This window comes from Lonchura striata, chromosome 2, assembly GCF_050655825.1.
Source record: "Lonchura striata isolate lonStrDom1 chromosome 2, ASM5065582v1, whole genome shotgun sequence".
Lineage (NCBI taxonomy): Eukaryota > Metazoa > Chordata > Aves > Passeriformes > Estrildidae > Lonchura > Lonchura striata.
This window is the reverse complement of record NC_140704.1, coordinates 114,371,477-114,387,528: the sequence shown is the minus strand read 5'-3', so window position 1 is coordinate 114,387,528 and position 16,052 is coordinate 114,371,477. Positions and strand designations below refer to the sequence as shown.

Genomic DNA, 16,052 nt, shown 5'->3' with positions numbered 1-16,052 from the left:
TAGAAATTGAAATAAAGAGAATAAGGTGGGTTTTGACCCATTTTAGAATCCTTTGATTTGTACATCATGTTTTTCTTTTCAGTAGACTGACCTGCTACAAACCTGAAATATTCACAGGACCTTCTGCAATACTACACAGCTTAAGTTATTCCTCAAGAATACTGAAATTTTAAATTTAAGCAACTAACCTATCTATAAACTGTAGATAAAAGATAGACAATTGCTAAATTTCTTTCATTAAACAAGTAAAGTTGACACAAGATATAACTATTACTGTGATTTCCTCTACTGTTTTAAATGCTCTTCCAGTACAGATTTGGTATGGTGAAATGGCAGTGCCACCTAACACACACGTCTGAGGAGGCTTTGAAGTATTTTTGTAGGAAGACATTCTCATCCTATGTCAAAGGGCAGGGCAGGTGCAAATCACAAGAGACTCAAAAGAGCCCAGTATTACCAGAAGAGAAAATGCAAGATAGACTTAGATTCTCAAAGATCAGAAAGGTATTAAGCAGTCATAGAGTCTGGAGGGACACACTTTTTTTCCAGAGCTTTCAGGAGAGAACATTTTGTTTAGCCCTCTAAGGATTAGTAAAATCACTTCAGCTTTCTTCTACTCTTCAGATAGTGTTACACTTCTCTTTTTGGAAGCTAAGTAGGTGGTTGGTTTTCCCCTTCCTTTTGCCCTTCCCCAGTGTTAAGATCAGGAATTTGACTTCCCAGAAGCACCAACAAGGAAAGCTGGAGTAGACACAACATTGCCAACTGCCATTCATTTTCAGCAACCTGTTGTACAGACCTGTTACCCATCCTTGCACAATATACATTGTTTAATTAATATTTGAAGACTCACTGATGCCACACAGCACTCTAGATACACAGAGAAACTTCCTGCTTTGAAAGTGAATATTTGCTGAGGTAGTCAAGAAGGTGTCTGTTACATGTAATTATTATTTTGAAGTATCAATGTCAGAAATTGGTATTTCATGAAAAATCCATTGTTCTTTAGCTGTAGAATCTTCTAATTATAATTAGATAAAAATTAAATAATAATAATCGCTGGAATTTGTGGTAACTGAAATCTCTTGTGCCAACTTTTTTTTCCATATAGCTTCTATACCTGTATTTTTTTCTGTATTTCCAGCTCAGTCATATAGGTCTCCCAGGGAATCACCAAACAGGTTTCTGTATCAGCTGAGCTTCAAGGATTTTGAGTCTTTAAATCCAAACAGATTAATGAAGAGCTGGAAATCTGGATGTTCAGGTTTTTTTTCCCAGTCATGAAGTTCCCATTATTCAGTGATGCAAGATTTTGGAGCAATCTGCTAAACAGACAAGTCTGGGACAAGGCTGCTTCTCAGGTACTGATCTCTTCTCTGTGGTGACAAGTGACAAGACCCGAGGGAATGGCCTAAGGTTGTGTCAGGGGAGGTTTAGGTTGGATATCAGGAAAAGTTTCCTCACCCAGAGGGTGGTTGGGCACTGGAACAGGCTCCCCAGGGAAGTGTTCACAGCACCAAGCCTGGTAGAGTTCAAGAAGCATTTAGACAATGCACATGGTGTGATTCTTGGGGCTGTCCTGTGCAGGGTGAGAAGCTTGACTCAATCCTCATGGGTCCCTTCCAACTCAGGACATTCTTTGTTTCTAATTATTTGAACAATCTCTACATACTTATTCCCTCTGAACCCAAATCAAAACAAATAAGATCACTGATAAAATGCATCTACCATAACTGCCAACTTGCTCCATCTTCTTTTACAGGCATTTTTAATACAGAAAATTACACAAGGCCTCATCACTACTGAAATAGAATTTAAACTAATATGCAAGCTGAAATAAATTTAAATTGTAATTATAACTCGTGATACAATTTATCTTTTCCCAAGGGGAAAAAAAGGGCAATGATGCTATTCTTCCACTTTTTCAAAAATCTAGCTGGAGTAGAGACAGCATGAACATCAGAAGAATTGCTCTTGACTTCTTCTATTCTGGGACAACTTTCCTAAGGCTTTCTGTTCCATAGACTCCAATAGCTGCCTGATAGCAACCACAACACTTGAAAATGAAAGAAAGATCAGAAAACACATCCCTAAAATCTCCTAACTTGTCCCTGAACTTTTCTTGAACACATAGACTAACCAAGGTTGAGACAGAAGTCATTTATTTATAATAAACACTTGCACACAAAAAACCAGAAAATCTCAACTCCCTTAACTAATGGTTTCTAAAAATGCTTATTCAAACTGACACATGCATGACAAGTTTTGGCTGAGTACGATTTAAGGAGGAGGAGTTATACCACCCAGAAAAATGGTGTTTATGACAGAAATGACAAAGAATCATTCATCATGGGGTTTTTCTATGTGGAGCAGTAATAAAGTCTAAATGAAACTGCACTTCATTAGTAATTTATTTCACAGATCACTATATATACACAAATAGCATAACTCTATCATATTTTTATAGTGCCATTTATTACAGTACTTCACATACTATATCCACATTGCAACATAGAAATGCAGCTTTCTCTGGGGGAGACAACAGCAGCCAACTGCAGAGCAGCACACAGGGAGGAAACGAGGAAACACTTCTGAGCCACAAGAGCAGAAATAAGAATTTTCAGACAAATCAAGGAAATGACAATATGAAACAATAAAACTGAACCCCAAGAAATGTGCAGCTAACTCAAAGAATAGTATTGCACTATTTTTGCTTGCCTGATGCCCCATTTTATTTAGAAAGTAGAAATAAAAGAGGAAAACTGAATACCCTTGCATTGTTCAGTCAGAGTGATCGATAGCAGACTCCCACCAGAACTCCCTGGCTAAAATTCTCTATCCTTTTATTTGATTCTTGAGCACTACACTGGCATCTCCCACTTGTCACAGAAAGGAAAAGAACATCAGTTCTATTGCTTTCATCAGTCTGTATCTGGGATGCCACACTTCAGGCATAGCTGAGGACATAATTCTCAGATACCAAGGAAAGAGGTGCATTTCTTTCTCTGCTAAGACTTCTGCAAAGTTCAGGGTTATTCCACTCTCCATTGGAAAAGAATTTTCAGACTTTCACACCTAGAGGCCAAATATTTTGATTAAACTTCCAGATATGACTGGTGACTCCTGCCTTCTAAATGCAGGTGAAAACTTGGTATGCTACACAAACCCACAGAATGCTGTGAGAAGATGACAGACAGAGGACACCTGCAAATGTCTCATCACAACATTTGCTCCAAATATGCAGTGTTGGGCCTCTGAAATAACATATTAAATGCATTATGTGAATGATTTTTGAAATAAAAGTGAAAAAATATGCACTGCTTTTAACTAGTGAAACATATTTAAATTCAAAAAATATTCTCTTGATTTTCTTGCCAAAAAACTCTGCTGTAAGAACACTGATAAGGAGGTAAGTGGCTTGTCAGTTGCAGATACTTCATTTTTAAAAATAAATTTTAAAGTTAAATCTTCTAAATAAAGATCCCATGCTTGAAATGTAATTTTTGAACACTGGGTCTTTGATGGTTGGAGAGAAAATGTGATTTTACCTAGAACATTTTTTAATCTTTTCTGATGAATTAACTAGAAAAAGAACAAAAAATCAAAACCATCCTAAAAATATTTCCTGGGCACTAAGTTAAAATCTGTTTGGCAGCAGAGAAAAAGGTGTTCTTAAGACTTGTCAATATTGACTTTGACTGCATTGTGGGAGCTTGAGAATAAAGACATTTACATTGTTTCTCCTATGGATCTTGTTCTGAGGTTCCTTCTCAAACATTCTGTTACTAAATGCAGAATTGTGGTCCACAACATACAGTATATAATTTGATAACAGGCTGAGTAAATGTACATTAACACAATTTTTCTCCCTTTTTGTGTCACATTGCATTCTCCCTGCTTTAGTGGTAGACTAACTACTAACAGTTTAAAAAATAAAACTTGCAATACTGAAATGAAATACTGATTTAAGATGCAGGTTTTAATTACTCATTTAAGTGATCTGCATTCTCTAGTTACTATATTAAAAGAGGGATACTGACCATCTACAAAAAATAAAATGCCCTATTTGTGTAAGTTAATGAGTCTGAATTATGTGCATGAGTATTCCCCATTGAAAGTGGTAAGACTGCTTGAATCCCTAAGTGAGGCAAGTGAGTAAATGAAATCTCTTATCTATTTTAACTACTAGACACACTAGAAGGACTTTTTGTTTCTCTCTCTAAGAAACCCTGCAATCTGACCAACAAATGGAGGAAAGACCAGATATTGTAGGAAAGATCACAATTTAGACATTGCAGGAAAGATCACTAAACTGAAATTATATTTTCAGCCTGTAAATCTCCAAACCATTCTCCTCAACAGATCTGAGCAGACAGCCATAAGCTCTGGAGAAGATATTCCTTATAAAAGGTGGGAACAAGTTGATTCAGTGCACTGGAGCTGAGAGAGCTTACATAGGCCTGTGCAAAAGATGAAGAGCAGGAGAACAAAAATTGATTAATTGACTAATATTGACCTGGACATTGCTGGCAGAGCACCAAGGAAGATCACAGATGAAAAGAGACTCAAAATAAAGAAAGTCTTGAGAATGAGAAGTTTATCTTCAACACCACAGGTAGAAAAGCTAATTAAGTGATTTAGCAAGTTTGAAAGTTCGCTGCCCATTTTGCATTCAGACAATTCAGGGACCTGCAGAGTTTTCAGGGACCTGCAATGTTTTCAGGAACTAAAAAAGCAGGAGCTGGTTTTCACAGAAAAACTTTACAGTCATTCTACATCTAACACTTTTACTTAAGAAAGTAGGGAGATTTTCTAAGTCTTTCCTGGAATGATTCCTAGTCAGTCAAATCAGCCTATGCAAACACACTGTAAAAAAGTCTCATTAAAAATAGAAATATTTTATGATGCTACTTACCTGCCTGTCTACTTCTGGAAGCAAAAGCAGGAGGTATTGTTGAAAATGCTGAGGTAAAGAAGCAAAGGTGTGTTTATTTATTAAAGCCCTCAGGTTAGTGTTCACTAGAATAGATCCCGGTGTTTCTATGTCAATATCCTCAGCTTTGGTCCATTTCAAATGTCCTGGAGTAAATAAACAGAAATAACTTTAAACATAAATAAAGGAAGAGAGTAGGAACAAATCTTCTTTTAAAGTTTTTAGCTTTTACTCTATAATAAAATAAGCTCTTGAGAAATGGTACCCTGAGAAGGGTAACACAGCCATTTCTATGTGTCTTAACAGCTTTTATATTTGTATAATAATAAAAAATATTTTATATTTGTCTCTTGAAGATAAAATATTTTTATTTTATAATAAAGAGACAAAATTCATTTGTCTCTTGACCTCTTATGTTCCAGTAAACATCACAGCTGACATATTCTTACTTCTTGATCAAGACCAATGCAACATCCACAAAAAAAATCCTATCATGTCATCAACAATAATTATATAAGCACCTATTTTCAAGCAAAAGGCTGCTCAATAAGAATGATGTGAATCAATAATTATGGACAGCTTTTCTTTTGCCATCAGCAGTGCCCTATGGCCTACAGAACTTCTCCCATTGCACCTGCTAAAACTACCTGTGTGAAAAGAGAGAGATCAAAGAGATGAGAATATTTAATATGTTAATGTTTGAAAACATTAACAACAAAAACCAAAAGCATTTTTCAGGATTTTCCTAAGAACTAAGAGCTCAAATGATTAAAACACAGAAGGCAGCAGCAGGAATTGTGAGATTAGTAAACAAGGTATGTGAGGAACGATTAAAGGAGTAAGATAAAGACTCAGCAGAGGGAAAGGGAAACATATGGCTCATTCACAGCATTATAGAATAATGTCTTCTTACTTTACACAGTGGACAGAAAGGCTACCAACTTTAACCCTTGCACAGGAAGAAATATATCTGTTAAGATACTGGGAAAAGAAAGCTTTCGCCACCAATAACAAGGAGATGCTGAATTAAATCCATAGGGAGGCATTACAATCTCCATCAAAATACTTTAAGAATATGTTAAGACAAGTACCTGTCAGTAATGACAGATGCATATCTGACTTTGACCTATGACTGCTGAACAAATTAGATGACCACTGGAGATCCTGTCTGGTCTGATTTGTTATTATTTCTAGGATAATATTTAGAAATTACTTTTTAAAGTTTATTAAAGAGCTATCTGCTTCAAGGTATTTATGTATTGCTAAAATCCTTTTTTCCCTCTGAGTCTTAACATATCAAAGTCCAGGTGGCTGGAAAAACTCAAAAGCTTCTAACCTCTCCCAGGAAACTTCTTCACATTTCAGTTTGTTGTACTTTCAAGTATTTAAAAAATGGTGTAAGAGGGGTATATATAAATTATATAAAACACAAACTCCATCAGAATCCCTAAAAAAGTGATTAAAATATTATTCCACTGCTATGATGAATGATGGCATTTGGCATTTACATGGGACCTCTCAGGAGCAATTAAAACTGACACATTAAATGTGTTTTAAAAATGAGAAAATTTGGCCATACTGATTATTAGGAATGTCTCAAATGCTACAAGCTACTTAACAGTAACATTAATAGGAGGAATGCAATTATGCTTTCGATTTCTTAGAGGACCTATGGTGGTCTCTTCCCTGAAAATCTGTAACTACAAAATATGCAAGAAAATGAAGATTTGTAAATTCTAAAAGCTCAACTTCAGTCACAGCCTCATGTAAGCATTCTTGTAATTTTATTTTACTTTTCAGCAGCTGATAGTAACTGAATGAGACAAGAACTACTTTGCACTCAGCACAGGATAACCTTTTCCAACACATATTTCTAACATACTCTATTTCAGTACAGCAAAGACTTCATTACCAGCAAATGAATGCCCTGTTATACAGGACAATTGCATGGAAGAAGTGCCCATTTTCATGAATGCATCACAATAAACTATCCTCACCATCTGTTTCACCCACTAAATATAAATGTAAAAAGAACATAGTCCCTGAGCATCGTACAAGTTGTATGATGTATTGAATTTTAATGCCTGTATGTGTATTCTCTTCTTTAATCAATACAAAATACATATCCCCATCTTCTAAGTGACTCCAAATTAGAGTAACATTTTCCCCAGCTAGCACTTTATATCCTATGGGAAGGCATATACAAAGAGATAATCCAAACTAAAATAAGATACATGATGGCAAAATCAGTAACATCCTTTGGTGGCAGATATTCTCAGAGTATGAAAAGCCCAAGACAAAGAGCCAAATCTACATTTTCTGATTTATTTGACCTGCTATCACTTACAGAGTACTATGGGGGTTTTATCAGCTTCTGGAAGAAATATGTGTAGTGCTTCTAGGCCAGTAGCGAACTGTGGATCCACACCACAATTCTACTTTAAAAACCCTCAAAATCTGTTCAGAAAAACAAATTCTCTCTCCTGCACCTTTCCTATGGCTAATTTAGGTTCTGTATAGCAGGTCCCAAGTTTGTAATAAGATTTACTGAAGTATTTGGGAGCAACATGGAAGTATGACACCACTGCATCACTAATCATAGCTCGGAGAAGAGTTTATGACAAAACATGTGCCAATGTTTTCTATGTTGTTTTCCACAGAGAAAGACATTTTGAATACTTATATAGTTCAGGGGTATCACTGTCCAGATCAGAAATAGAAGCTGAAAGACAAGAGAGAAAACTCAGGCTTGCAGACTTGGAAAATAAGAGTTTACTCCTCAACACAGAGAATTAACCACAAGAAGATGAGAACACCATGGGTCTACATCAAGATATAAAAATGAAAACAGAAAAAGGACAGAAATCACAGTTGGCAGAATCTGTTAACTAAAGTGGAAAAAAAGTAATCTTATTTAATCAGAGCTCAGAAAGTCTACCAAACAATATGTAGTGGATGTTGGTCAGATCAGCACAATCTGGACCTGGATTGTGCACTACACAGGACACAGGACCTAGTCTCAAAGCTGCTCTACAACTGCACTTTTAGCATCCCAAGAAATGTTGTGTTATGAGAAAAACATTTTAACAGGTACAAGACCAGAAACCCTTAAACCTTATACAAAGTTTGCTGCACTTCACGTGTGGTGTTCCAAAAGGTCAGTAGACTTCTTTTCCAAAATCCACCAAAAAACCCCTAATGAATTAATTTGATATCATGAGCCAACAGTTGATGTCATATCTGAAGATGGGGAGGAATATATACTTGATATTATGTATCTCAGTCTTAAATGTAGAGAAAAATTACAGGGAATCATCTAACATTGAATATAACTTTGCATAGCAGAAGCTATAATACTGCGGGAGTATTGTCTATTTTGAATAATGATGTTGGATCAACATAAAGAACTAACTATCCACATGGGACTGATTGATAATTTGCAGAAAGATCATGTATTAAACCAAAGTACACTTCTATGGGAGGCTGTGATACAATAAGGCTTCTAGGTTACACTGCCAGGAGCTGGCAATCACACATTAACAACTCTCCTATGGCATTTAGGAAGTAAAGTGCCTTGAAGATATTTTACAGGATCATTATATATAAAAATAGGACCAGGCTGGATGATTAATAAAGAAGAACAATCTTATCCCCACAAAGATAGACATAAAATAACTTCTAGGATTTGGCCACTACAAAAAGCTTGTGTTATCTTTTCCGACATGGCCACATTCCGAAATACTTGTCTAAATAATTCAGCATTCTGCTGAATGCAAAAAGTACTTTGTAAAGATAAAGGAACAGTTATGTCATTCTTTGACTTCACTTAAGCAGAGACAAGAGTCTTAGTGAACACTACATTTTGTGCTCCGTAGGGAACTTTTAAAATTAAATTTCATGCAGAGCAGGAAAATCTGCCTATGACATGGAGATTTAGAATTTACTATTAGCATCTCTTTTCAGAGAAAATTCTTTGTTAATTACAGAATATGATTCATGAACCTCACTAAAAAACCCACAGAAAATAAAATCAGAAACTGTATCTACCACCTCAAGAGATGTAGTTTCAAAATAGTTACAAATTCAGCTGAAGAACCAAATCCACCAAAGAAGAACCAACCAAAACTTTTATGCCAAATCTCTATATGACATGCAATAATGCAAATGAAGAAAAGAGAATATTGAATTCTAATCGGGCAAGCATGTAAGCAAATATGCTACTATCTCTGGGAATAAATGCACATTAGGCAAGCAAATTCACCATGAAGAAAGAATATCTGTTACACATTGCCCCCATCCCCCAAAAAATCATTACACAATAATCAGAATCTAACTGCTAAATCAACTCTCCCTGCAATTGCTTAGGTCTGTCAAACTTTAAAAAGCAACCACTGAGGACGAAAAAAAACTGACCATGGATTTTTCAGGTAGACAGAAAGATGTCTTCTTGAGAAAGGATCAGCTGCTGAGTTTGAAAAAGGGACAGGTAAACAGAAAAATAAAACTTTCCAACAGAACGCAGAGTTTAGAAAAATATCAATATTACAAGTAAGATATTTATTTCACTCCTACTCACCTAAACCCGATTTTTTTAACCTCTTTAAGTGCTGGCTTGTTTGCTTTCCAGTTGGAGACTTTTGCCCATGTTTCATCTCTTTATCAGAACCATCTGCTTCACCATTTTTAGATTCCGATCCTTTGGAAAAAGTAAAATCCCTCATATATGATCTTTTTGCACTTTTACTAACAATCCCCTCAGCACCCCCTACACCATACACAAAACAAAAATAAGATTTAAAAAATTGACATTTTCTTGCTGAAAGGCAATATATTTTTCTGGTCACAATACAATTCCTCCTCATCAGAAGTATTGGAAGTAAAAGCTCAATAAATCAATTAAGTGCTGAAAACTAAAGTTTACTGAACACTGCAGTCAATAAAAATGTTCAGTGATCTAATAAAAATAACATAGTTCTCTAATGCCCAGGAGATATTTTAAAAAATATTTTAACCTTAAGTTATGGGGCAGTAAAGCAACCTAAGGCTGAAAAAACCCATAATTTCTTTTTGAAGAAACATTTAAAGAAAAGATATGTTCAGAAATACAATTGTCAATTTGTGTTAAACATAGAGACAGAAATATCTTAAAATGAAGCAACTTCATCACCAGAGCTAAAGGTCAAGGTTATGTTGCAGTGATAAGCATGGTGTAAGAAGAAAAGCTAACAAAAGGATTTGAGTATTGCAATGCAGAACTGAGACACAAATTCACATTCACGGAGAAGCTTGCCTTTCCCCCCTCCTCCTTTTATGGCATTGAATACCAGCATGTGGTCCTCCATTAGAGCTCCAGAGCCAAACAAAATGTTACTTTGCATTCCTTTAAAGCTGCTGCTATTACCAATTGTCATTTTACTGTGTGCCTTCAGTTCTTTATTAAAGGAAAATCTCCATCCTTGAGACACGAGTCTTGATAAGGAAATAAAGACGTTAAACAAAGCCACCCAGTGGAAATAGTATTTCAGCAATTCCAAATTCTGTACGCTACACATCTGATTCAGAGGACGGCTCTGTGACTAGAGCTGATCTTGCAAACGGTCCTTTAGCTATTTACCTGAAGGTGAATCCGACTGCTCATCGGACACCTTTAATGGTGTCAAAACAACACGAGGAACAGTCTTGTTTACCATCATTGAGACTCCATTTCTTCTTTTCTGCTGTTGTCTCAAAGCCTACAAAAACGATAACAAAACATAAAACTGTAGCAAAAAATAATGCTTATAAGTGAATTACACACATTTCTCTATCCTTAAACTGAATCCCTTAAAATAAGCATAATTTACACAGCTACTGACTTGCCAGACTTCACACTCGTCCTCTTTATGTCATTTTCTTTTAAAATGTAAAATCAGCCTTTTTCTCCTTTTTTTATAGAGAAAGAAGATGCACCTTAGATCATTTTCCAATCCAGTTTTGACAACAAAGAAGCACGTAACTGTCTGCTCTACCTTAACAGCACAACATGATAACCCATGAAATGTGAAACTAAGACATCCAAAAAAAAAAGTAAACCCAAAATGTTTCAAAACCAGAATAAAAATATATATGTCTGCACATCTCTCGCAGGTGCATCCTCTCCAGTATACTGCTCAGTCAATCAAGTTAACACAGAGTGTCATCAGTATGTACAGCATGTAAGGACTACAGTATTGATGCACTCACTCAGCCGTGAGTAGTGCTGCACAAAATCACTGAACATGGCAGGAATCATTTATTTTCGTGAAGGGAATCAGTCCTAATCTTGGAAACCTTGCAGCATTTGGCTTCTGTCTGTTTGACTTTGGGCATTAACCTTCAGAACACGAACATGATGGTGTTCTGGCAAATCTGGGGGAAAATGATACACGAATAAATCTCTACAAATGGTAGTGCTTTGTGTTTCATAAATGTATTGAATACAGGGCTGATAATGTAATATAAAATATCTACAGATTAGAAAGAGCAAATACCCATCAGACTGTTTTATATGGAAGATGATATCTCATTCAAAAGGTCTTAAAACATAAAAATATGAATACCTGCCAATTAATACATCTGCAAGCATTAAAATTCTGGAATTAATCAGAATGGGCTGGGCTTAATACAGATCTCTCCTAGCCTCCTGTCTATTTTTCTCCATTCTTACTGTGCACTCTATTTTTACAACTGTGATTTGTGTTCTGAACTTGGGGGATTTATTAAAGTAATACCGTATCAACAAGGAACATATTTGATATGAATTATCCCTATAGGTTTATGAGCATGAATGACTGATGCTCTATAAGGTTTAAGTCTGTAACTTTAATGGATTGTAATACCTTTCCAAATTGTTCACATAGCTAAATAATACGGGAAAAAACCTCTGAGAAGAAAGAAATCAATATTGGTCTATTCCTCTAAATAACACTCTACACAGTGTAAAATACACCAGGCCACATAGAAGCTATTTCATGGATTAACCCATTTTATTGTACTTCTGAAAAGACATGTAAGCACTGTGCAATAAAAAGCAAATTAGAACACTTGAAATCAAACAAAGAGAGGAAGCTGGTCAGATCTGCACTGAACCAAAGAAACAGCAGAAAGCCATAAAGAACAGCCGATACTTCAAACTTTTTTGAGACAAATTTCATACTGGTATTGAGCAAGCACAGCCAGACTTGTGGACAGAAAATTCTAAAGCATTAACATTTCTCAGAAATTCCTCAAAATTCCAAAAATGACCCTGCAAAACTAAGTGTCAATTCAGGTGATCCTTAATTAACAGCAATACCATGGAGACAGTGGGAAACAGTTCATTAAAAATTAACAGAAAGACTGGCAATGTCTGCACCACCAATACACCAATATAACCACAACTTCATATCATGGTGCCCCACAGTCTGATTTGCCTCACGTCATCTTCATTTCCTCCACCCAAGGCAAATGGTTAGAGCCCAAACAATGAACAATGTTCCTTGTTGTCCTCCTGCCTCCTCCTGACTTTCCAAGACCATTTCCACCTCTCACGAAGGTTTCATAGCCTTGTGGCCAGCATCCATACAGAAACACCATTTTAATGATTTATGCAGCCACTGTGGCAGAGGCAGATTCTTTGTCAAGCCTCGCAGTTGATTTTCAATGCATAGACTGAACTCCCATGAGGGAGAGAAAGGAGCCAGCAGTGTATCCACCACCAGTGACAGACACGCAGTGTTTTCACACCTCAGGTGACACAAGCGCTGCTGGAGCAGGGGCAGCAGTACCCAGTATTTGTCAGAAGCACCACTTACCTTATTTGCTGTTACTGGCAGGCCCCCTGTGGTCTTAAGCACATATTTATGCAACTGATCTGGCATTTGCCAGATGCCAGGAGCACAGGCCAACTCATGCCCATGGAGCACTAATGCAAGACACTCCCTGGACAGTAAGATGAGGAAATACAGCTGGGAGCAGAAAGTCACCAGAACTATTTACTTTGAGGCATAGCACACTCCTGGAGCTACAGCCTAAGCAACTCTATCTACGAGGGTCAAGCAAAAGCCTTAAAGACATCATTTCCCTTTGACAAACATTTGTTTTTCAGGGTTTCTTTTTCCCTAACATACATTGATTCACTGCCAGTCTTTTCCCCAGCTCCTCCAGTTTCCCAGAGCAAGGAACTGGTCACTAAAAAGGGCCCAAGTTAAGTCTGAAAATCAAGCTGACAGTAGAGCTACACACACTGAAAAACAGGCTGTAGAACAAAAAAAAGAGAGAAAACAAACCCCAAAACCCAACCCCGCACAATACGGATGTTAAATCTAAGTAAAACTTTTAACACAAAATTAACGAATTACCAGTGAATTACCCTGTTTACAGAGAATAGACACATAACCTTCCCTACAACTCTCTGTCTTTTCATTTGTCAAATGAAAGATATAAGACAGGGGAAGAGGGTACAAAGGTAACAAGTAAATAATCTAATATATGATTTGCAGGGTAAAGAGATGGCTGAGATTCTGCGCAGATATTCTTGCTGTGATATGCCTAGCTCATCACAACAATTTTGTGTATATTTCTCCTCTGAATTTGAAGCTGCAGGATCTCAAATTTTTGGACAGACAAGTCTTTGCAAGACAACCCAGCAGCAGGAGAAACTGCTGACTGACACCCAGTTACAAGGAAAGCCAAACACCAGAAGGAGTTAAGTATAGAAGACGGACAATCTCTGTAGTCTCCACTGAGGACAAATATATAACTTCTCTATACCTAGCCTGAGGGACATTCATTTTAGAATACAAGACTACTGCAGGATAAGACAAGAATCTTGTAACCCAAGATTAATTCTACTTAGCTGGGAAGTCAATGAGATTACTCCAAGTGAAACATGCACCAAATGCCTGCTATACTGAGCTTTCAGTGCGCCAAGCTAATTTAGTGCTTTCCTAGTCACCATGACCAAATAAATCAAATTTGTAACTAGCACTGAAGAAAATGAGAGATGTTGTAACTTATTCCACAGAAAAATGGTTCCAGATATCACTGTAGATACAGAAACAGTAACTAACACATAATATGTTGTCATCTTTCACGGACACAACCTTTTCTATCTCATCCATATTTAGAGATATATAACCTCCTAGCTGGACTTCCTACAGAACAGGAAGAAACAGATAATGATTTCACCAAATGGTAAGGTGTCATTTTCACTATGTTAAATTAGAAAAAAACACATGTAGTGCATATGATAGCTTAAATAAAGCATATTTTTCTTTAATGAGATGCTATGTTTACATTTCAAATGCATTCAATCACTTCATGCTAAATGCTTGAGTTTAAAAAGCTGCACGTTTTAAATACCTAGAACTCATGACTGTTGAAGTATTCTATAAGGCATTACTACCATCCTATTTGTACAACAAATAAATAAAAAAACCTGAAAGGAAATGAAAGTTCATGTAATATACAAGTTAAAACATTACAAGCTCTCTTAAAATTACCACCAAAATATAATACTTACATCCAGCCTTTCACAAGCAGATTTGCAAAGGACATCTGTGGATCTCTAGCACATAATGAGTATGGAGAATTCCCAGTATTCCCATTCATAAAAATGAACTTGTGACCATCTGTTGAATAACACTGCCATGGTCATTATACAGTGCTTGGCATAATTATTTGGTTTAATGAAGTTATTTTTATTGCCAAAATCTTTAAGTAAACTATCAATCCATTTTCATCCAAAGAATTCAAAATAAAATAAAAATATGAAAATTAAGAAAACATAAACGCTGAAGATAGATGGCAAAAGAAAAACACCATGAAACTAACAGTGAACTTCTAATTCCAAGTGGTTTTTTTTTAAATAAAGAGGTGACAAGAGCAAGGTTCCTTTTGTTTTTCAGGGAGTTTCAATCCCTAGTGGAGTATAGCAGTATTTTGGAGGTTTCATGAATGCCATTATATGCTCTCAGAAATAGTAATTTCATGTTTAGTTGATCTTAACACAGGAAAGACTTCTTCACCTATGTGACACGGTGGTTGACTGTCTTCAGTGAAAACTCATAAAGTCATCTTTCAAGTAGGAATGAAACGAAACAACATAAACTAAAACATAACTGGAGATGGGGGCAAAATATGTCCCAAAAAGAGCACCAGAAGCGAAATGTCAGCCTCTGTGCTCTGATTTTTACTGCTGCTGGGCAATTTTTTTTTGTTATTTTTCTTTACCACATCTTTTAAAATCAGAATGAAAAAATGGAGCACACAGATAAACCATTAATGCAGAAAGCCACTTTCATTTGAGCTTAAATGTGTGACACACTGAGAATGTTAAAAATTAAGTCATTATCAACAAAGACATGTAACACTTGGCTGCATTAAGCAACATCATCCCAGATTTCTACTTGTTCCATAAATGTCAAGACTACATTCTGAAACTCATGTAATGAAACATAACCTTTGAAATTTCACACATTATGGATCAGAAATGTAAAGCTATGGAATTCCTAAATTCTGCCATGTGAAAACTCAAGCTATGATACACTGAGCTAAGTCTCTTGCACAAAATAAATAACAAGACTACATCATGGTTATGGATCCCAAACTGACAACGATGAAACAGGTTTATGGTTTATCACTGATTCACTTAACACCAGCACAAAATTCAGTCTTTGTCTTCTCTCTTTCCCTCATTTTGTTAGCAAAATTAAGAGCCTTTAATTCCCATGTCTCAGTTAAATTAAAATTTCTCAGTGGCAACCTGTTTCATGGACAGACAAAGCAGCTAAACTACAACAGTAAGCACTACAAATCATTAACAGTAAACCCATAATTATTTCCTAGATGCTACTAATTCTTATATTAAACATAAACAAAGCACTCAGTTATAAGCATGCAACCATAAGATTAGAACACAATAAAGATGTCCTATGGAAACAACCAGAAAGCACAAAGTGCCATTTGCAAAGCAAATTAATTTACTTCCAACCACACTAGTACACTACACATGTCAGTATGGTGCCAAGAGTACACAACTGGTCATCTGGAGATGAAGAGTAGTGTCAGAATCAGCAGGATGGAAGTTTGGACACTTGGAGTTTATTTTCAAAGAAATGCT

At 36.1% G+C, this 16,052-nt stretch overlaps 1 protein-coding gene across 7 annotated transcripts in view; it reads right to left on the bottom strand.

Annotated features, from left to right (window-relative positions):
• ASXL3 (ASXL transcriptional regulator 3) overlaps positions 1-16,052 on the bottom strand; it is a 124,996-nt gene that overhangs the window by 33,098 nt on the left and 75,846 nt on the right. For all 7 annotated transcript variants that reach the window (XM_085572068.1, XM_085572065.1, XM_021525717.4 and 4 more), the window contains 3 exons: positions 10,548-10,665; positions 9,510-9,629; positions 4,916-5,079 (listed from right to left, as the gene is read on the bottom strand). In XM_085572068.1, coding sequence (XP_085428194.1) covers positions 4,916-5,079; positions 9,510-9,629; positions 10,548-10,665 — 402 coding nt within the window. The remainder of the gene's footprint in view (positions 1-4,915; positions 5,080-9,509; positions 9,630-10,547; positions 10,666-16,052) is intronic.